This window comes from Manduca sexta, chromosome 21, assembly GCF_014839805.1.
Source record: "Manduca sexta isolate Smith_Timp_Sample1 chromosome 21, JHU_Msex_v1.0, whole genome shotgun sequence".
Lineage (NCBI taxonomy): Eukaryota > Metazoa > Arthropoda > Insecta > Lepidoptera > Sphingidae > Manduca > Manduca sexta.
The window spans coordinates 15,145,114-15,167,830 of record NC_051135.1 but is presented as its reverse complement, the minus strand read 5'-3'; the positions used below and the strand labels follow the sequence as shown (position 1 = coordinate 15,167,830).

General features: G+C 38.4%; 2 protein-coding genes across 2 annotated transcripts; both read left to right on the top strand.

Moving 5' to 3' along the window:
* Window positions 1-510: 510 nt before the first annotated feature.
* On the top strand, window positions 511-22,005 carry LOC115442238 (BTB/POZ domain-containing protein 17). The gene is given in 16 exon segments (XM_030167244.2): window positions 511-670; window positions 1,182-1,221; window positions 1,224-1,321; window positions 1,943-2,040; window positions 2,841-2,922; window positions 3,238-3,357; window positions 3,637-3,723; window positions 3,726-3,790; window positions 4,845-4,961; window positions 5,569-5,681; window positions 6,395-6,672; window positions 7,057-7,173; window positions 12,742-12,830; window positions 13,522-13,665; window positions 14,014-14,092; window positions 19,474-22,005. Coding segments are annotated over 16 exon segments (1,680 nt in total). The 5' UTR covers window positions 511-586; the 3' UTR covers window positions 19,543-22,005.
* On the top strand, window positions 8,182-11,109 carry LOC119189998. Its single transcript, XM_037440943.1, has 2 exons — window positions 8,182-9,605; window positions 9,995-11,109. Exons 1-2 carry the CDS (start codon window positions 8,205-8,207, stop codon window positions 10,013-10,015), a joined length of 1,422 nt encoding a protein of 473 aa, XP_037296840.1. The 5' UTR covers window positions 8,182-8,204; the 3' UTR covers window positions 10,016-11,109.
* Window positions 22,006-22,717: the final 712 nt, after the last annotated feature.

Sequence of the window (22,717 nt, the reverse complement as noted above, 5' to 3'; positions counted from 1 at the left end):
TTATAAGGTCATACGGTATTTTCTGTTCGGAATTCAAACATTTAAATTCATTGTTCGAATCTGGCCGGTACTTCTTCATGTATGGGTAGAACACACCTCGTATCACACCGTTCTCGTTTTATATATCTATCGGCTTCCGAGCGCAAATGCTTCATATCCTTCACTTCTAAACGATCCACTAAAGGCGTGAATCTGTTAGTCGACGGATCGGATATTGTGAAGAATAAACACACTTGATAAACAATATAACTTGTAACTGTTAACGTGGTCAGTACTATCATGTACTTCCTTTTATATAATCTTAATAATATACTGTCATCACCCATATTGCGAGTCATTTTAGTTTAGGTGGATGAATATGCAGTTAGCACTAAATTACATATTATTCACTCAGTTTAAAATTTTCGGGTTCGTATTTATGACAATTGGACAATTGACCGAATTGATATATTTTGACAGTTGTTCCGTAACGTTTCATGTTACGCAAATGGTAAAATATATAATATTCCATTTTGTAGTATTATTTAAGAACATTATTCTTATTTTTTTAATGTGAATGGAGTAAGAAATAAAACACAATTTAAAAATGAGTTTCATAACAACGGAACCTAAAGCCTCTTCGGGGTCAGAGAAAAATTCCAATGAAAAGGATACCAATGAAGACTTGGAGGTAAGAGTCCCTCATAATTTTCTCAGGCGCTTTATTCTAATAAGTACATACTGCATTTATTGTCCCTTTGTTTTATTACGGCATTCATATGTTTTAATTTGCATGGTTAATGATAATTATTTCCAGTGATGTGTTATGTGATTTCATTTTCAATTGGTTTGTTTTCATTATAATCCGAATTGTTATGCTTGTTCCTTCTGACATCATGCATAAATTTATTTGCTATAAACAAGATATATTTATTTAGTGTTCATCACATTATTTATAGATTTTCAAGCTCTCCATCCTTAATTCTAATAATTTATTTTATATTTTCCTCATGTTTAAATTTCAAGAATTACCTGATAATTGAACCGAGGGTCTACAGGTTCACAGCCCATATTTACAGCCAATATGCTTAGACAATCACATCTTATAATGAAAACTTGCTTTTGTTTTATGAAGCCCTATTTATACCATGCAGCATAAGAATATATTAATATTTCACCTCAAAACTAATAATTTATTTCAGGTTGACAACTCACAAAGCGTGTTGCTCAAGATAGCGACACTCACGCTGAGCAGCTGATGAGTGACCTCACCTTGGAAGTGGCTGGGGTGGGGTATCCAGCCCATAGACTCATACTATGTGCCAGCAGTGAGGTGTTTCAGGTGGGCATGTTACAGATATAAGGACACTTAATTGATTTTATTAAAATGTTTCAATTTCCAAATATCAAAACCTTTATTCACTAAAAAGAGAGTACATGTCAACGCTTGCAAGGCAATCATATCTAAGCGACACTCAGTAAATTTTTGAGTAAGGTACTTTAAAGTTTTGATTTTAATATTAAAGTTCATAAAAATTCAACTTTTTATTTTATAAAGATGTAGTCTAATGTTATTTAAATTGTCCTAGACCTACAAAACCTAGATCAAATAACAGATAAAAATGGTGATTGAAATTGTTTATATAATTCATTTTCAGTATATGACTTTCAAGCGTCAATGTATATTTTTAACTTCAACTAAAATTAAATTTTACAACAGTCCTCTTTAAAGCATCCTTTAAAAGTATACTTTTGCATAAACGCTTATCATATTGATAAAGAAAACCAATAAAATAGGTTTACAATTTTTTCCATTTTAATGATACATGATAATAATTAATATTTTTTATTTATACATTTACATATTTTAGTTTAAAGATAGTTTTGTGAGCCATGTAAGTTTTCAGAGAGTACCTAATGTAAAGCAATAGTAGGTTTAATATAAAACAAATACATTTTGCAGGTAATGTTAATGAACAGAGAGTGGAGTGAGTGGCGCGAGAGTCGGATTGTACTCCAGGAGACGCCCACAGCAGCTTCGGTTTTTCCACATTTTCTAAAGTAAATACACTTTTATTTATTAATCATTAAAGCATCGGAATGTTTGCCGGTAAACATTCCGATGTTATATGGGTTAAAATTGCTCTCTCACAATGGTAAAGCATCTGTAATAATTTAAACAGGATGTTTCAAATAATTGTGTCAAGCAGAGGCCCAGAGATAGAGCACCCCTTGGGGTATCTGAATCACCCCATGTATGTTTCGCGATTTTTCATAGTTTTCAGCAATAATTCAGTCTCTTATCCTAATAGCTGTATTTGGCAATTCATAAGAGATTTTTATTCCATACATTAATGTCAGTAGCAGAGATGAATTTACGAATAAAGTTTCATTCTTATATCCACATATATAAGTCCTTCTTTTAATTGGTTCATTTTATTATCATCATTCCAATGTAGTTAGGGGCTGTTCAAGGATAATGTAACGTAATTTTTGAAGATTTTATACCCCCTATGTAACGCCCCCTATGCCCTAGCCCCCGCCTCTAGTTACGTAACTCTAAAGTGTAATTTTTTTTCTAATATTCACAATTATGTCACGCAAAGTACCAGAAAGCTCCTAAATTACCTTTGTTATTGTTTTAAAATAAAAAAACCTATGTTATATAACGCGTTGTACGAAGACTCCCTCCCGTCCCTGAAACGCATCGTACATTTTACGAGACCCCGTTCCCTCCAAATTACGTTATGTAGTACTTGAACGGCCCCTTATTGGAGATTGAGTGAAGTATAGTGTTTGTCACTTATAAAGTTTTTGTTATTGAACTAGTCTGGACTTAATGAGTATGAATTGTTTTCCAGGTATTTTTATACAGGCCAGATAAGGATATCATATCACACTGTGCTTCCCGTGTTATCACTTGCTGATAAATATAATGTTAAGGTAATTACCGATAATTATACTCGTTTATGCACTTGCACATTTAATGATCTGTACATGGTATCTGTTAGTTTTATCACCACATATAGTAAAGTCTCTATAGGAATTTTGAAGGTGTGTGAAGTCTACCAATCAGCACTAGGCCACTAGGCGTGGTGGACTAAGGCCTAATCGCTCTCAGTAGTAGAAGAGACCAGGGCCCAGCAGTGGGACAGTATATAATATAGGGCTAATTAAATAAAGGGCTAGTTAATATGCTACTCTTATTCAACATGAAACATAATTTTGTTAATTTTGCGATATTTTTTGAATGTGTAGGATCTGGTATCATTATGCCTGAGTTACATGTCGCAACACATCGCGCACGCGGCCAAGCGCGGGCAGCTCATCGCCTGGATGCAGTACACAATGGCATGCGGACACAATGAGGTCGCCAAGGTGAGTTAAAATTTAATTGCACTCATTATCAAGGTATTATGTCTTACACAATTGGCTATCTACTTCTGGTGATTTGAATTTGACCCTCAAAATTAAGGAGATAATATTTGAGTCGAAAATGTCTAAAGCATTCACTATCATAATGATTGTATACATTGTGAAAGATTAAAAATAAAGTTTTGTTGTACGAATTTTGCATGATTATACCATATGCTAGCGCTTCAAAATCTTTTATAAAACCTTTACTATGGCTACATCCTTTAAACCAACTTGTGACAGGCGTGCCAGAACTTTGTGAAGTGGAACCTGGAGTGGGTGTGGTCGGACAGCACCGGCGCGGAGACGGAGCTGGGCGAGCTGGAGGGAAAGACTTTCTCGTGGCGCTGCTGCAGCAGAGCGACCTCGTGCTGCACAACGAGATGAGTCTCTACCAGTGAGTTCTTAACCTGACCTGGACCGATTGGACAATTCTGTACTTAGCTGCAAATTAAAACTAGTAGTAATAGCGAGATACCGGCATTATCAGTTGTCTCAACTGCCTGCCTGACTATCTATATACATAAAAATGAATCCCTATTTCCCTTGATCACGCCATCACGCGTGAACGGCTGGACCGATTTCATAATTTTGTTTGTGTTTATTATTGTCAGGAGAAGGTTCTTATGAAAGAAAAAATCAAAAACTGCGCGGAAAATTAGAAAACTTAACGAAAATATTAATTTTATATAACTGTCAATTGTTTGAAATAACTGTCAGCGATTGACAGAATGCGCTGCCTACAAATTCACAGTTAAGACGGGACAACGTCTGTCGGGTCAGCTAGTATATAATAATAATAGCCCTCTTTTTTCTTTTCTCAAAAATCAGCGCTAACGCTACCATTACTTGGGGCCGTGAGTGGAACGGTTATATTGGTTTCACCGGTCTTACGGCCCAATGTTGACACTTGGGAGTATAGCATCATCCGAGCGAGTATTAGACCGAGTCCACTACCCCTGTGAGTCCCTAACCTCTACATATCTCACACCGGCATACTGAACAAAACCTGCGGTGGTGTTTTCCGGCGCATACAAGACGGCCCCAAGCATTTTGTTGCACTAAGATAGCTGCTCGGATCCGCGCGATGCCGAATTGCGGCACCTCTCCAATTGAAGGGAATATTTTCTTATTAGTTCGTTCTTAGGATCGATTTAAAGATAACTATTGAGTTTGTTTATAAAAAAGGGATATTAGACCCCATCCTCGATTTTTATTTTAACACGTTGACTGCGGCTCATGCAGTAGTTGTGTTTTTTTTTGGGTACGCAAGTGATAGGTACCTAAGGCTGTCTCAGTCGCTCGAGTCGCGCTACCATATGCCAGTACGGGACAACACACTCTGAGCGTGGCGGTCACTGATAAATAGATCATTCAATGTCATTCATGTCAATATGTTAAATGTAGTAAAGTACCTGCCTAATTTATAATTGACGAGTACAACTGCCTAGGTTCGTGGTCCGGTGGCTGAACAAGCAGCGCGAGAAGTTGGACGCGAGCGATCTCAGCGAGGCCGAGAAGAAATCGCATTGGGAGTCACTCGTCGCAGCTGTCTTCTCGCATATTAGGTATGACACTATTTTTGTATGATGATTTATGTTTAGGCGAATGTTAGACATTGGATTAAAACTATTTTAGGGGCCGACTAAAGTGTTGATTATCCGAAGAGTCACAATTACAATATCTACCTATTTTTTACAATAATATTTTTTTTAAAATTAAATATTTGATCGGCTGTGACCTCGAAGGCTGCAGTCTTTTTGGATGTGCTTTTTTTTAATGTTTTACTGTTCCAATCCTAAATTTGTAACATCTCAGTAAGAATAAAGCACTCCATATAAGTTATCTGTAAGAATGTCTTATTACTTTACTATTGGTTCATTTAATGCCATTTTCAATGAAAGATCCAAATTCCTTTTTTAAATCTATCTTAAAAATGGACCAATCAGAACAAAGAGATTTTGACATGCTTACAAATGTGTTATTTTGATTGGTTCACTCTCGGAAACGGATTGAAGATTGAGATTGGGATCATTTTTTGAAAACAGCTGCTACACTGTCGAACCTAAGGATTGAAAGCTATTGGATTTGTTTATTTAATTCGAGTATCTTTTTATACGGTATTTCTTCGGTTATAGAGTTGACAATACAAAATTACACTATAATTTTATTTAGGTTTCCAATGATGTGTCCCAAACAACTTGCCAAGTTGCTGCTGTGCCCGCTGATACAGGAGCACAAAGAGTTCTTCATGGAGAGGATGGCGATCGCCATGAGCTACCAGTCAGGTGTGATTAGTTATTACTCAATAATTTGAATTAAATTTTTGCTTATTGCTACTGTGACATAGTTGTGTTGCGTATCCGTTACAAGAGCCATAGGGTATCAGATTCGATTATTGAATTGGATAAAAGGGGTTGTCCTACTCATTATCAATCCGGAGTACTGAATTCTATCAAAATTGAAAGTTTTATATTTATATGTAATAATGTTATTAAATAATTTAGATAGAAAAACAATGAAAAAGTTTGGCCTTTCGGCAGTTGTCGGCGATGGATGATTAATGGAATTATAGTATTACAGCTCAATACAAAAAGTGGCGAGTGAGTGTGGAATTTACTGCCGAGACGAATGTCCGCAGGTTCAAAACACAAGGGCACATTACATTAATATTGTAAATTGCCTTCCGAACAGTGTTTGACGGTTTCCATCCAAGATACACAATGTCAAATCCCAAGTGCACAAAACTTCTGACATTTCTAAAATTATGTGTTTATTCTTTTGTGATTTATCGCTTACTTTAACGGTGAAGGAAAATATCTGAAACCTGCATACCTGAGAAGTTCTCTATAACGATTTTGAGGGTATATAAAGTCTACCAATCCGCACTACGTCAGCGTGGTGGACTAAGACCTAATCCCTCTCAGCAGTAGAGGAGGCCCGTGCCCAGCAGTGGGCAAGTACATACAGGGCTGTTATTATTATATATATTGTTATACAGGTCAATACGAGCGCGTAGCAGAGGTCCAGCAAACAGAAGCCGGGCGCATGCTGTTCACGCCGCGCCTCTACACCGAAGACACGTGGGGTTCAGTGCTTGCAGTGGACAATTTCCACTCCCTCCCATGCTACCACACGAGGACCTTCATATTCTCCACCAGGCCGTCGATAGCGGACGTGTCGCCGCAGGAGAAACTCCTCGAGTGGACGGTGGATTTGTATCCGAAGGGAGTGTGGTTTAGGAAGAGTTTGTTGATCGTGTGGGCCGGGACTTATGATGTGAGTAGTGGATACTTTTTCTGGTTAAGTTAGTAAACCAAGAACTTGGAAGTGGTAGATAAGTAAGATCTTGTCTTCACAATTTTAATCGACAGCTGGCGTTAAAATATTTGTTTGAAAGAATAATAATAATTGATGGTGCCATTTTTATATTTTTCTTTATTAGAATTTTTTTATGACTAGCACCTCCTCGATATGGTATACGTAAATGTATTTTAGATGACGATTAGGTCGGTTATACGTATTTTGACGATTAATGTAAAAAATCACTCTAAATAATAAAAATAAATTAAATTTATTACACAATGTTGCTTAACTTTTAATTCTTTACTTCATACTCAATCGTTATTAAGATATTTTTTTTTATGTAACATTTGACATAAGGTGCCGGAGGTGGTGTTGCGAACAGTTCGAATCTCCATCACGTGTCAGAACAGCCCCGAGCACACCGTCAGTCCGTACGGGCTGATCCACCAGCTGGAGCCCGACGTCAGGGTCAAGGTCAGTGGGTTCATCACCTACTAACAGTTGTACCTCCAGGAGGCAATTCTTGTGGACTCGGTTTTCATATTATTCCTATTCAAGTGTGGTAATAATGTCGATGTGTTGGCGCTATTCTGTATAATGTTCTAACTTAGTGTTTACGAGTGCAGTAATCTGTGGATAAATTTGCGAATCATAGAACATAATGTGGTAAAATATGTGAATGCGACTGCGCAACATATCTATATATATATATATATATATATATATATATATATATATATATATATATATATATATATATATAGAATATATATGTAGGAGTGTAAGAAAGGTGTTGAGTGAAACGGAATGTAAAATAAGTGTGTGAAAGGGACAGATAGTGTTAAGAAGGTGAGTAAAAGAGATAGAATGAAAGTAATGTTAGACGACGACGTATGTAGAAAAGAGAGTAGGATTAAGTCGTTTTTTTATTATAGGACGGTGATTGTGATTTTTTTAAAAAAGTAAAGTAAGTTTACGGTATTTTTGGTGTTTGCACTTCCCGTGATCCCACAAAATTGGGGGCTCGGCCGGGATCGGGGAAATAAAGTGCCATCAAAGTGCGCGTACAAAAAGAACGTGGTTCGGCCATTTGTTGCTACTTGAGTTTGCATTTGGAAATTAGAAGACGAACGAGAAATTAAGCCGGAAGGGCAGCGAAGGCAGTTCGGAAGAAACGCCGTACCAAGCCGACACACTACATCTCACGGAAAAACTTATAACAAAGTTTAGCGGGCAAGATGACGCGCACCCGGTGTCAATGTGGATACGGGATATTGAAGACCATAGGGAAATATTTGATTGGAATCCTACACAAACGCTCTTGGTGGCACGTCGCTCACTAACCGGCACAGCGGCACTATGGCTTCGCGCTGAAAAACCTATAAGACATGGGACGAATTAAAAGGTGCTATAAGTAAAGAGTTTACCGACACATTAGATATCAAGAAGATACATGAAATAATGAGCTCAAGACGTAAAAGAAAGATGAATCATGTTTTGATTATATGCTTATTATGAAGGAATTGGGAAAGCGAGGGAAAATGCCGGATTATGTGGCCATCAAATATATACTACAAGGTATTCCAGACTTAGAAATTAATAAAATTATGCTCTATGGAGTTACAACATACGCTGAACTAAAGGAGAAGCTAAAGTTATACGAAACATTTAAGAAAAATTCAGCTAAAGATAATATAAGAAATAATACGTTTACAAGTCATTCACAAAATAATCCTAGAAGAAATACGGCGGCTACAGATTTGAGATGTTTTAGCTGTGGAGAGAAAAATCATGTGTCTGAAAATTGTCCTCATAAATTGCAAGGCAGGAAATGTTTCCGATGTAATGAGTTCGGTCATATCGCTTCAGATGAAAATTGTCCTACAAAAAAGATGGCGGTTTCGAAAACGAATTACAAAAAATCGTCGCATATAAGTTCGGGTGACAATCGGCAAACTTCGGAGCAAATCGGACGACGTGAATCTACTCAGGTTGGCACTACTGAACGACGAGCACCGGCCAATCAAATCTCTAAGCAAGCATTCTTCAACCTATTGCAAGACGGCGAAAACAATCCGAGCGATGTTCAAGGCGAAGTCTACGTAGCTACGACCGACGTGAAGCGATGCGCATGCACTAGTTCGAATTGTTCGTGTTACGAGATTGCCAACATGACAACGCGAGACGGCGCTGTGATTGGCTGTAATGACAAGATGGCAGATAAGTGCAATAACAGTGACGTTTGCAATGTAAACAAACAAAATAGTGAATCAAGGTGCCGGGTAAAACCTATTAAAACAGTGTATTTGTGTAGTGAAACGGCGAACGCTTTAATAGATTCGGGTTGCGACGTAAATTTAATGTCTGTAGATCTGTATAGGAAAATTAAAACCATACAATGTGATACGAATTCAAATATAACCTTAGTTGGTTTGGGTTATTCAAAAGTTAATACGTACGGCTGTGTAACTTTAGATATTATCATAGATAATTGTAATTATGAAAGTGTAAGGTTCTATATAATGCCTAACGATTCTGTACCATTTCATATAGTTCTTGGCAATGACTTTTTACAAAATATTACATTGGTTATGAAAGATGGTAATGTTTGGTTGTTTCCGAAAAATGACCGAATGAATCCTAGTTGTGAATGGTTGCAAAATATGTCGTGTTTTCTTACTTTCCCCGATTGTGTGAATCATGCCTTAGATCCAAAAATCAAAGAAGAAGTTTCCAAGTTAGTCCAGAGTTATGTACCCCAGCAAATTAAAGAAGTCCCGATTGAATTGAAGATAGTATTGAAAGATGACCTGCCAGTATCTCAGCGAGCAAGACGCTTATCTTTTAAGGAACAGGAGTATGTGGATTGTCAGGTACAGGATTGGCTCGAGGATGGAATAATAAGGGTAAGTTATTCTGAATATGCAAGCCCATTAGTTTTAGTTAAAAGAAAGATGGTGATTTAAGAGTATGTGTGGATTACCGGAAGATTAATTCTAAAATTGTAAAAGATGAATATCCACTCCCGCTAATAGACAACCATATTGACAAGTTAGCTACGGCAAATATTTTCAGTGCATTGGATTTAAAAAATGGTTACTTTCACCTGCGTGTCCATGAAGATTCTGTTAAGTATACTGCTTTTGTGACCATGAATGGACAATATGAATTTCTGCCCCTTTTGGACTAGCAACCTGTCCTAAAGTTTTCACAAGATTTATAACAATCATATTTGGCGAGTTGATTGTTAGAGGTGTTGTTATTGTGTTTATTGATGACATTCTTATTCCAGCAGAGGATGAGTACCAAGCCTTAGAACGCTTGAAGGAGGTCCTGAAGGTAGCGTCGGAATATGGATTATGCATCAATTGGAAGAAGTCTCAGTTATTAACAAGAAGAGTAGAATATCTTGGTCATGTTATTGAGAATGGTATTGTGATGCCATCCCCAGGGAAGACGGATGCTGTTACAAAATTTCCTGAGCCATGCAGTTTAAAGCAGCTACATAGTTTCCTAGGTTTGTGCTCATACTTTAGAAAGTTTATACCTAAATATGCACTTATAGCCAAGCCTCTCACGGATTTATTAAAAAAGAATAGCCAGTTTAAATTTACTGATGAGCATAGAGCTGTTTTTCATGAGTTAAAAATGAAGTTAGCTTCCAGACCTGTGTTGAAAATTTATAATCAATATGATGAAACAGAATTGCATACAGATGCATCAAGTGTGGCCTATTCAGCAATTTTAATGCAAAAGGGTGAAGATGGAGCGATGCACCCAGTTCATTACATGAGCCGGAGGACAACAGATGCACAAGCTAAATATACAAGCTATGAGCTTGAGGCACTAGCAATAGTTGAAGGGGTAAAAAATTTAGGCACTATGTGTATGGGAAACATTTCAAAATAGTTACCGACTGTAAAGCATTCCAAATGACTCTTAATAAAAAAGACTTGGCTTTATCTACTAGAGTTGCTCGGTGGATTTTACTTTTGCAAGATTATGATTTTACTGTAGAACACCGTCAAGGTACTGAAATGAGACATGCTGATGCGCTTAGTCGAAACCCATATGTAGGAACAATAACTTCTAACTTGCATAAGGATATGCAGCATGCACAGGATGGTGATGAAGGTCTTAATGCAATAAAGAAAATTCTAGAAGATGGAGGGTCGTACAAGGATTATTACTTAAATCAGGGATTACTTTATAAAGGGCCAGAACACCAATTGGTTGTGCCAAGTGCTATGGAGACTGAGATTATTAAAAGAGCTCATAACAATGGTCATTTTGCCAAGAAGAAAACATTAGATTTGATAAGCAAAGATTATTATATTGATAAAGTAGGAAGAAAAGTTGAAGATTTTGTTGCATCATGCATACCCTGTTTATTATCAAATAGAAAGGAAGGCAAAAGGAAGGTTACCTTAATCCCATTGATAAGGGTGATACCCCATTGCATACCCTACATTTAGATCATGTTGGACCACTGACGGAGACTAATAAACAGTACAACCACATTCTTACTATAATTGATGCGTTTACCAAATTTGTTTGGTTATTTCCGTGTAAAAGTACAACTACAAAAGAGGTTTTGATTAAATTAGAAGTATTGCAGCAACGTTTGGAAACCCTGAACGGGTTATCACAGATCGAGGTACTGCATTTACCAGTAATGATTTCCAGCAATACTGTATTAGGGAGGGTATAGAGTGCTGTCATATTACTACAGGAGTTCCAAGAGGGAATGGGCAAGTTGAGAGGATCCACAGAACTGTTATACAAGTACTTACCAAACTTTGCATAGAAACACCAGGGCAGTGGTATAAACATGTAGGAAGAGTGCAGATGGCATTAAATAGTACTTACCAGAGAAGTGTCAACACAACACCATTTAAAATGCTAATAGGAAAGAAAATGAGGAGACAAGAGGATTTAGAAATATATGAATTGTTACAACAAGAAGAGCGGGATGCCTATATGCAAAATAGGGATGAACTTAGGAAAAGAGCTAAACAACAAATATTGGAAGTTCAACAAGAAAATAAGAAGGGCTATGATAAGAACAATAAAAATTGTAGAAAATATAAGGAGGGAGACATTGTAGCAATAAAGCGAACCCAGTTTGGTCCTGGAATGAAGATAAAACCTAAATACTTGGGACCGTACCGGATCACCAAAGTCAAAAGATTTGATAGGTATGATGTAGAGAAAGTGGACCAATCCACTGAAGGCCCAAATAAGACATCTACAGCGGCAGATCTTATGAAACAATGGCCAGATAATATTAATCAAAAGTAGAGTTCTCTTTGTAAGGTAATTGTAATTGGTAGAAGTTGATAAATGGAGAGGAATGGTAAGGAATGGAAATAGGAAAAGGGAAAGAATTAAAAGCTAGTAATGATAGAGTAATCTTTTATTGCCATATTACAGGTTACAGAATTGTTTACATTATTGGAGCACAATATAATAAAAAAAAAAAACTGAAACAAAATGTATGTTAATTTTGTTATGTGAAGTGTTAGTTGTAAGTTTGCTACAAAAAAGAAAATGTGTATTTTGTGTGTGAATTTACTATGTGTGTAATTGCTGTGTGTGTTTGTTAAGTGTGTCTGAGGGCAGACAGAATGCAGGATGACCGAGTGTAGGAGTGTAAGAAAGGTGTTGAGTGAAACGGAATGTAAAATAAGTGTGTGAAAGGGACAGATAGTGTTAAGAAGGTGAGTAAAGAGATAGAATGAAAGTAATGTTAGACGACGACGTATGTAGAAAAAGAGAGAGTAGGATTAAGTCGTTTTTTTATTATAGGACGGTGATTGTGATTTTTTTAAAAAAGTAAAGTAAGTTTACGGTATTTTTGGTGTTTGCACTTCCCGTGATCCCACATACTTATATATATATATATATTACGAATTATATATATATATATATATATATATATATATATATATATATATATATATATATATAATTCGTAAGTACTGCTATAAGGATGTATTGCTTTTGTTTTTTTTTTTGACTGACTGCATAATATATTTTCAGATCGGTATCTTAGTGTGGGGCGTGCAGAAGGGCGTGGAACATGTCTCCTCGGTGGTGGAGCGCGTTCATCGATTCTCAGCTCAGAATAGGTCAGTACCTTAGCTCAGTTCAGAATGTGTGTATTGATAAATAAACTCAACTATAAAAATAATTTAGTTTAATTCGAGTAACTGTTTCTAATGCCTGTAATGTTTCATTTTGAAAGATGTTGCAAGGGAACTGTTTACCTCTCTTGTATCCATAAGAAAGTTGTGTAAGGACCACAAACTCGCACCAGATCGGTGTTTTTTTAAAAATCTAATGACATTAGTATGGCAGCCGGCAAACTACTTTAAGTGTAGCTATAGTAAAGTAATAAAATTCCACACTACGGGGCAATGTGCTCAAGTTGTTTGTCGGCTATTATTTCCCCATTCCTGACAATGTGACACATCGATATATATATACTACGTACTAGATTTGGCGTTCCGAACATTAATTGCGTTCAACTGACTTGAATTCAAACTGATTTTAGAATGGTGTCAATATTGATGCCTTTAGTTGTATACGGAATGGCGCTCATAATATAAAAACGCGAGTCTAAGTGCAAAATTGGATGTGAATAAAAAATATTAGTTAAATAAGTAAAATTATTTGTTGTACAAGTGAATAAATTGATTACAACAGTGACGTTTTGGTTGCCATTTTAGTTCAGATTTTGAACAAATAGTTTATATGGACGTTCATGTCTATAGAATATACGTCAATGGTGTGACAGTAATATAGTGTGTGTGTGTGCAGGATGCTGAACATCGACGGCGCCTTAGACTTCGACTCGTTGAACACGCCGCTGTACTCGCCCGCCGCCGCGCCACACGCCGCCGCCACGCATCCCGCCTCCGCCACGCATCCCGCACACGCCACCCCCGCGGGACTCAACCACAAGTCAGTATACAATACAGGGGAATGCAATCTCGCGAGATTTTAGGTTTAACCGAGATCTCGCGAGACCATGAATCCAGTCTCGTAAAGCACGAGATCTCGCGAGAACGAGGTTGCATTCCCTACAATAAACATATCAACCCCCGTTTGACTTGAAAAAAAAAGAAAATCGAATTTGATTCGAAATGCAACTGTACAAATTTACGAAACAAAAATGTTAAGCAATTAAAAATTTTGCAGTAGCTACTGAAACAATTTTTTTAATTGTCAAGAAGAATCCTAAATCCTGTGTGGTTCAAAGCCTTGAAGGTCGAAAGGAGCCTATGTAATTTATTATTTTATTTCCAACAGAAGGTGTTCAAAATGCACAGAAAGCTGTGATTTCCCCGAACCAAAGCACCTGCTGGGACCCAACCGAGATCAGCTGCGGGTAAGTGTATTCGATTCAGAGTGATATTGCTATACACCATCATCAGACGTCAAGTAGCTTTCTTAACTGCGAATAGTGAGATTGTTTGGGTTTTAATTTCCAGGTAAGGAATTCAGTAGGATGTATTTTGTATCCAACCGAATAGTTACCACCATACACAGTGTTAAAACGTGCCGTAGTGATTTTTTTTTAAGCGGCTGATCCCGCAGTCAACACCGGGAGGAACCTGCGAACGGTATACTGGTTCCTCCCGGCTTAACAACTGCAGGGGCCAAGGGAGTTTAGGAGGGGAAGGAAGGAGGAATTGGGAAAGGAAGGATAAGGATAAGGACTGCATATCGGCGATCACTCAGAGCGAGTTAGTGTGTTATCGCTCAGAGTGACCGCCGATATGACAGTGAATAAAGTGATTGATTGATTAATTTGATTCTGCATATTAATTATTTGTTAATTAGTTATATAGTAATTCAGTTTGGTTTTTGTTTTGTTTTGAGTAATTAATCAATCAATCAATGAATCAGTTCATGTACAATCTTAATTTTCCATTCGAAGTTATTATTGGTTAATTTATTTATTTATTATTATAATTTTTTTTCCCAAGATAGCAATTAATAAGTGTAATAAGAGTACTAATGAAGAGTGAGAAAAATTAAGATTATATTACAATATTCTTTATACATAATAAATTAAAGAAAGAAAGGCAAGTATGATATTTTTTTTTTCTCGTTGTTAGAGTACTGATAGTAAGTTTGAAAGCTTAGGATAATAGTATAAGATGTTTATAGATATTACAGAGTTATAACGAGTTAAATTAACATAGATTACACACTGTCGATTAAGGCGAAGCATGGTCGCGTCGGGATTCTCTTCGAGAGCACGCTTCGTTTTCACTTAGAATTAACTAGAAATCTACAAAATACAATAATTTCTTTATACAGATATAGCATCTATGTACAGTTATGTGACAAAGTAATATGCCAGCATTCGTGTTAATGGAATATTAATTGGTTTTACCGCTTTTGAGTTAGAAAATTAAAATAGTATAAAGTCATAGATTATGCTTATATAAAATTAAGTCAAAATTTTACACAATACAAATTATATATACTGATTAGGCAGCTATTCACGTTTCACCTTATCGTGCATTACACAATATATATTATTATTTTTTCTCTTTGCCTTGATAGCTACAGAAATTGCGGAAGTGAGCAGTGGATTCTTGTCGGATGGCCGCAGAATATTCTTTGGCTTTCTCATCTTGTTGCTTCAGTAGTTCTTCATATGGCATGCCTTTACTTTTGTTAGAACTGATATTGTGATGGATTTTGATAAGCTGCGATTTCAATTGTTCCAGTTTGTCGTTCCAGAAGGGAGCGCGGGTGGGGAATTTCCTTTTTGTAGGGAAGAGCCGTTTACAGGTGGTTTGTATTGTTTTGTTATCTTGTCAATGTATTCGTCCAACGTTGTTTGGCTGAATGCTGCGATGTCGTCTGCGTTAGTGAGTTTGGCCGCTTCCAAGTCTTTGGTGAGTTGTGTGGTGAAGATATCCCAGTCAACGTCATTAGTATTATATTTGTATGTGGTTTGACTCTTGTTTTTACTGGGTTTGTGGTCCAGGGTGAGGGTGTACGATATTGCATTGTGTTGAGATGTTGTGCAAACATCACCGGAGACCTTCCATTGATGTATGTGGTTGCTGAGGTATGATGTTGCAATGGTAAGGTCGATAATGGACTGTCTTAGTTTCCCGTGAGTGATGGTTTTAAAGGTTGGTGCCTCTCCGATGTTGCAGACAGTGAGTTCTTTATTGATTATGAGGTTCATGACATCTATTCCTCGCTTGTTCGCCTTGGGTGAACCCCACACCTGGTGCCAGCCATTGAAGTCGCCACCGATTATGCGGTGCGAGTCCTTAGTACAATCGATGTAATGTTCTAACTTCAGTATAGTGTTGTTTTTATCTTCGTTGGGTTCCACGTATACGCTGGATATGTAGATGTTGCGGTTGCCGATCTTTATCGGCGTGGTGGCCAAATTGGTGGATGAAAACTGGCTAATTCCCAGGGTGGAGCCAAGCTTTTTGTTGACAATTATTGCTGCTTTCACCGGGTGCTCGTCGTCGGCGGGAAACTGATGCACCTCGTATCCGGGTGACGTTTTTATTGTAAGGGCTTTGCCGACATACGGTTCAGAAATCAGGGCTATGTCGCAGTCATTGACCTCAAGGTATTGTAACAGTTCTTGGTAACTGTTATAGCTTCGATCTAGATTGCATTGAATAATATTAATGTTATTGTTCGTTGGACAGTTGTTTCGGTTATTATTCTTATTATTCTTCTTGTTGGCCATAGTCGACCTGGGCGATAATATTTTCACGTATTTTCCGAACAAGCGGGCACCGATACGAGGTGGCCGTGTGATTTACGTCCGTATCTGTTCCTCGTTTATTGTTGATGGTGACGCAGTTATGACACTTGAAAGCTTCGGTATTAGTACGGTCGGGGCAATCAGTGTCCTTATGTTCGTTGGAAGCGCAGAAGCGGCAGTGTGTGTTGGTAGACGTGCACCGATTCTTTGCGTGCCCGAATTGCAGACAAGAAAAACAGTGAAGGAATGGGGTGTAGTTTTCAACGTGTACACGTTGGTATTCAATGTTAATTCGTTCGAGTGCAATGAATGCTCGCCACACTCTGGGTGTCGTGACCAGTGCTGCGTTGTATAGCCAGTCGTTCCGGTTGTTTCTGATGAATCTAATGGCGATGTCGTCGTCTTGATTTTCACAGGCTTCTGTGATTGTGCGGTTTTGTCCCAAAATGACGCTGATCAGTTCTTCAGCTTTGATTTCCTTCGCTATGCCTTTCAGCATAAGCATGGGCCTGCGTTTACTGACGGGAGCGGCTGTAAGAGCACCGACCGTTTTGATCTTGTTTATTGTTGTGTCGCACTGTGTTTGCGTCTCGAATTCGATCCTGACTTTATTCTTGGAGATTGGCTGGATTTTAGTCGGTGCGAATCCCGTGCCACGGAACGTCACCTCCCTCTTGACACGTGGAGGAGACTATGAGCGCCGGCTTGCAAACAAGTTTCGGTTTCGGCGAAGGTGTAGGTGTATGTGTTGTTATTAGATGCTACCACCGCCGCGTAGGTCCTTGCGCTGGTGTTGGTGGCGATGGGGACGGGCACAGCAGCGCCCGCGACTGGCGCCGCCGTATGCTTTGCGACTTCTTCTCGGACGGTAGCTTTGATGTCTTCCTTTATGTCTTCTTTGATTTGGTTAAGAGTGAGTTTTGTCTGGCACAGGTTGCTAATTTGTTTAGTGATTGTGTCGATTTCAGTGGCGAATGCAATGGTCGCCTTCTTGTTCTCCGAAGTGACACTTTTGCCAGTGTTGATTGTAGTTATGATCTTGTTAGTGAGTTTATGGATGGCCAGTAGGCATTCAGACACAGTTGTGCGTGCCGCGGGGGGGTTGTTGACGACGACAGGTGGCACGTCACTGTGCGCATCAGCGAACTCGTTGTCACTTAGGGCATCATATTGTGTTGCGGTCATTGTGTCAGAGAGTGTGGTGCACAACAGTTGTATGTGCCCAATATGTGTGTGCCGTAAACCAGGCTTCCTACCTTAGGGGAGCAGCATCAGCAACGGCAGCGGCAGCGGCAGTAGTGGTAACGGCCACCAGGGTGCACACGCCCAGCGTATCTAGCTGGTGCGTGTGTATGTATGCTTGTTGTGCACTGCCAGGTGCACCCACAGTAATCACTTTCACTGTCACAGTTCACGAGTCAATCACAGAGTTAAACTGTTAGCTGATTAATGTCAGTTATTTGTTTTATTAATTTATTTATTGTTCACTGGTTATTATGGCTTTTATTTATTAACTGGTTCTTGTTAATGATAGTTCACTACACTTATTACGTGGTTATACAGTGTTCACTAGTTGTTATGAGTCTACACACTATTAATTATTTATATGTTAGCACTAGGTGTCTTAATTTAATATCAGTTGGGTTATAGATATTATAACTGTGTCTATTGCAGATATTAATGTTAATACACCAGTTAACACTTGTTAGATTATTTAAGTCACTATTTACTGTCACTATTTGTTTAATTATTCACTTAGCACCATAACGTTCACTTATCCCGTAATTTACGTGACGGTTACGTTGTTAACACCCATGTGAGTAAGGCAGGTAAGGCAGGTAAACGTGAGTAATGCAGCTAGACGTGAGTTCGGCAGGCAGGTGATGCAGCTAGACGTGAGTAGCGCAGGTAAACGTGAGGCAGGTAACGCAGCTAACGCAGCTAGATGTGAGTAGCGCAGGCAGGTGTGAGTAATGCAGGTAGACGTGATGCAGCAAACGCAGCTAGATGTGAGTTCCGTAGGCAGGTAATGCAGCTAGACGTGAGTTCGGCAGGCAGGTGATGCAGCTAAACGTGAGTAGCGCAGGTAAACGTGAGGCAGGTAACGCAGCTAACGCAGCTAGATGTGAGTAGCGCAGGCAGGTGTGAGTAGCGCAGCTAGATGTGAGTTCCGCAGGCAGGTAATGCAGCTAGACGTGAGTTCGGCAGGCAGGTGATGCAGCTAAACGTGAGTAGCGCAGGTAAACGTGAGGCAGGTAACGCAGCTAACGCAGCTAGATGTGAGTAGCGCAGGCAGGTGTGAGTAATGCAGCTAGACGTGAGTGATTCAGCAGGCAGGTGTGAGGCAGGTAACGCAGCTAACGCAGCTAGATGTGAGTAGCGCAGGCAGGTGTGAGTAATGCAGGTAGATGTGAGTTCCGCAGGCAGGTAATGCAGCTAAACGTGAGTAGTCCAGGTAAACTTCTATCTGCATGCAGGTTAGTTCTTTCAGTCGAGGCGGAGCGTGCATCGAAAGTGGCCGCTCTCCTCGGCGTGCGCGGCGAGACTTGCCGTAGTGATTCATCTAAATGTGTCGCGTTCTGGGATCAGCCTGTCTATATACGGTTCAAACGGGCCGGCATAATTGAATCGACTAGCAAGGGAAGTCAACATTCTATCTGGATGTGGGATCCACTTACCATTAGCTGCCACTGCAGCTGATCCGTGATCCCACTGGATCACTTTGTCATACTTTTATAAAAAAGAAAACAATGTCTCTGATAACTCCTGAAGGGTCATTTATAAATAGCGTCGAATTAGAACTTGCTTTAACGGAGAAGGAAAGCATCAAAATTGTGAGGAAATATAGTTACCTAAAAAGTTATCTATAAGAACTTGAAGTCTACCAATCTGCAGTAGGCCAGTATGGTGCACTAGGAGCAAGCAGTGGAACAGTATATAATTCAGGGCTGATATAATATCACAAATTGGTTACTTCTACTGCCATTTTAAGTACATTGTTGTTTTGTCCCCAGATACAAGTGGTGATAGTCCCTCTGACCGACTACTGTCACGTGAGCGCAGTGGAATGTGCACATGTATGACGTCCCGCGCCTCGCCGCGGCCACGCCAGGGGCTGGCCCCCCGTGCGAGTCCCGTAATCTTCGGGATCTGCTCTAAGGGCCTAGAGACCCCCCATGAGTTATGTGCTTGATTGACCGAGATTCGATTTTGTTTTGCATTAAGGGTAAAGGTGTTGCTGTAATAGTTACCGAAATATTTAATGCAAGGCCCTGGGTTTGAAGGTGTGTGGGACATTAGGCTGAAACTAATTGCCAATCGGGTTAGTGCTGTATTCTCGTTTGACAATATCGACTGGTGTTTACAAGGTTCTTTTTATTTGCAGGCAGTGTTTATTACTTAGCGTGTTTGTGTCGTCATACGTATAAAATTACTTTCAAAATCTACACATAGTGACGGCTTTAGCTAGGCCCCGAGCGGGGGCAAAAAAAATCCCGATATCAAAAATGTTAAGAGCTTAGATGCTTTGTTGGGTAACATGGTGGCGGCTTTAAAAAAAGATCCTCAGCCGAGTCGGGCGAAGCCTGGGGCGTTGCCCTGTTTGCTCCCCTCTCCAACTCCTTAAGGCCGCCCCTGTGTCTCCACATTCACTTTTATCGATAAACAAACAACTGATTTTGTCTATGTATATGCATAGTTCTCAAAACTAAATGGAACTTCGTAAATGCCGGTCGATCATCAAAATATTGAAGGCTATGGTGAAGTGAACTGTTTTATCGACTGTAAATCCACTTGTTATCGAGTTAATACTGTTTGTACAGAATTTTATCTTGTAAAATAAAAACGTTGTTGTCGTGAATAAAATATCGATGTCTCATAATTTCGCTTTTTGGGGTCAATATTACTGATTTGAATATTTTATTAAGAACCTTCCTTGGGCTAGGTAACGATCAACTCCAAATGTAAAATAATCATAAAATATAAAATTCAATCATATTTTAAATATTCATTGCTGTCTTTTTCGTAATTTAGACACTTTTTAATATGTTTCTAAAATATTGTACAAATTCCACAAGTACCCTAATATTGATACTTCCTTTGCTACATAAGTATTGTATTAACAAGTGTACAAATCTATGCTCACATTTATTTAAAGCGTCTGTTGCTTCCTAAGTGGTTGAATTGTAAATTAATTGTTAATAACGTTAAATATGGGTGGATAGGAACAAAGCATTTCTAATAAACAAAATATAGAAAGTATTCAAAACATTCAGATCTTAGAGATAATTTACAGATTTATTTAATGTTACTAAATTTTGGTGTTAAATATTGAATGCACATTGCCAAGCTGTAGGTCAATTAGCCATTCACAGAACCCACACCAATGCAATATTATATACAGTATGTTTCAATAATCATATAATTGAAGAAACCGATACATAGATGTCAAGTATTTGACATTGTTGACGCATAAAAAATGCTTCGTTATGGCGACTGACAAATCTTCAATCACAGACTACACGTGTAGCTCGTGAATATGTGACGCGCTAGCTTTCGGTAATGGAGATATCGCACCTTTAGAATTACTATGACCCAAGTGCATAAAATCACATTGGTTGTGTCTCTCATATGTGAGAGTCCACGTGGGTAGGTACCACCGCAATGTCTATTTCTCCCGCCATGCAGCGGTGTGTAGTCATTGTTGTGTTCCGATTTGAGGGACATTGTAGTCAGTGTAATTACTGAACATAATAAGACTTAACATCTCGTGTCTTAGGATGGCGATCGCAGTGTAATACCAAGCAATGCTTTGTAATTCAAGGTGTTGGGTGGTGTTTCTGCTGTTTATGGGCGGTCTTATCGCTTATCATCAGGCGAACGGTAAGCACGTCTCGTCATTTAAAGCAATACGAAACCATTAAATTGACTTTATAATTCAGAATTAAAAAGTGTCGAAACTATTGCAACATCGACTTTTGGTAATTACACAAAATTATAATTCTAAAGGTGCGATATGTTTAAAGCATTTTGAACGTCAGAATTCGTAATCTTTAGGTAGTTCTGACAACTGAGCCAATTTGTTTAATTTTGTAAAGAAATTTCATTTATGTGCAAATGCTTAGTTGCCATCTTCACCATTAATGTAGATACTTATTGCACTCTATCTGAATGATGGTGAGACTAATTATTGTATATTTGAATTTATAATATTCCCTTCATCCGATGGAGACAAACACGGTATTTGGTCATTTTCCTTTGTTACCAAATTCGAACGTTCGGAAACTTTGTATGATAACTTCAAAAAATATTAGTAACCATTTAGTAAAATCAGTGTACCCTATTGTTATTTTGGTATAAAATCGATATTTTGTCACAGCTGTTTGGTTTCTGTTGTAATAGAGTTAAAAAGTATATATTAATTTGACACCTAAGGCCTTCAAATTTACAAATGTATGTGCAATAAATTGTTTTAGCCGAGTGCTGCCTGTTGCAGTGTTTTGACTTTTAAATGTTATTATTGGTCTTGAATAAAAAACAAAGAGAAACTTCAGTGTTTTTATACCTCTACTCAATTTTTTGAAGGATTTCATTGTATACGGTCAAGAGCTGAAACCTCCACCAGGAGTGGAAACACGGTTGGGAGGCCCTGGGCTGGTTCTTGTTTGTGGCCCTTCTAATTAATCAAATAAGTAGTGGGCAGTGTAGCCAGTGGTCTACTATTAATATATGCATCTCATTGACGTATATTCTATAGACACGAACATCCATATAAATTAATTGTTCAAAATCTGAACTAAAATGGAAAACGTCACTGTTATAACCTATTTACTAATATTTTTTAATCACATACAAGTTTACACTTAGACTCGAGTTCTTATATTATGAGCGTTATTCCGTAAATTTTCACACGCTGTAAATGTTGAAATCATACTAGTCAAGTGTACGGATTGCAGTACAGTTGAGTCGAACACAATGAGTGTACGGAACGCCAGATCTAGTACGTAGCACATATATATCTATAATGCATCTCCTTTTTTACACGGAATGTATATCTATTGTAAGTTTCTGGGGCAAGAAAATTAGTCCATTGAAAAGTTACATTTGGGGTTGCGTTTTTTAGAGGACGCAATTTTATTTTTTTGAAGTGTAGGGGGGGTCAGTCTAAAGCTAAAACCAAGTTTGTGGGGTCGCCACCCTTGTCCCACGGCCGCCATCTTGAAAATAAGGGTTGAAATGGTTTTTACGATGTATCTCTTA

What these genes read in the sequence shown, in the direction of transcription:
- LOC119189998 (XM_037440943.1), top strand. Translation starts at nt 8,205, where the DNA reads ATGCTTATTATGAAGGAATTGGGAAAGCGAGGGAAAATGCCGGATTAT. An exon ending in TCGAGGATGGAATAATAAGG is followed by an intron (nt 9,606 to 9,994) that starts GTAAGTTATTCT and finishes TTATTCCAGCAG; the next exon opens with AGGATGAGTACCAAGCCTTA.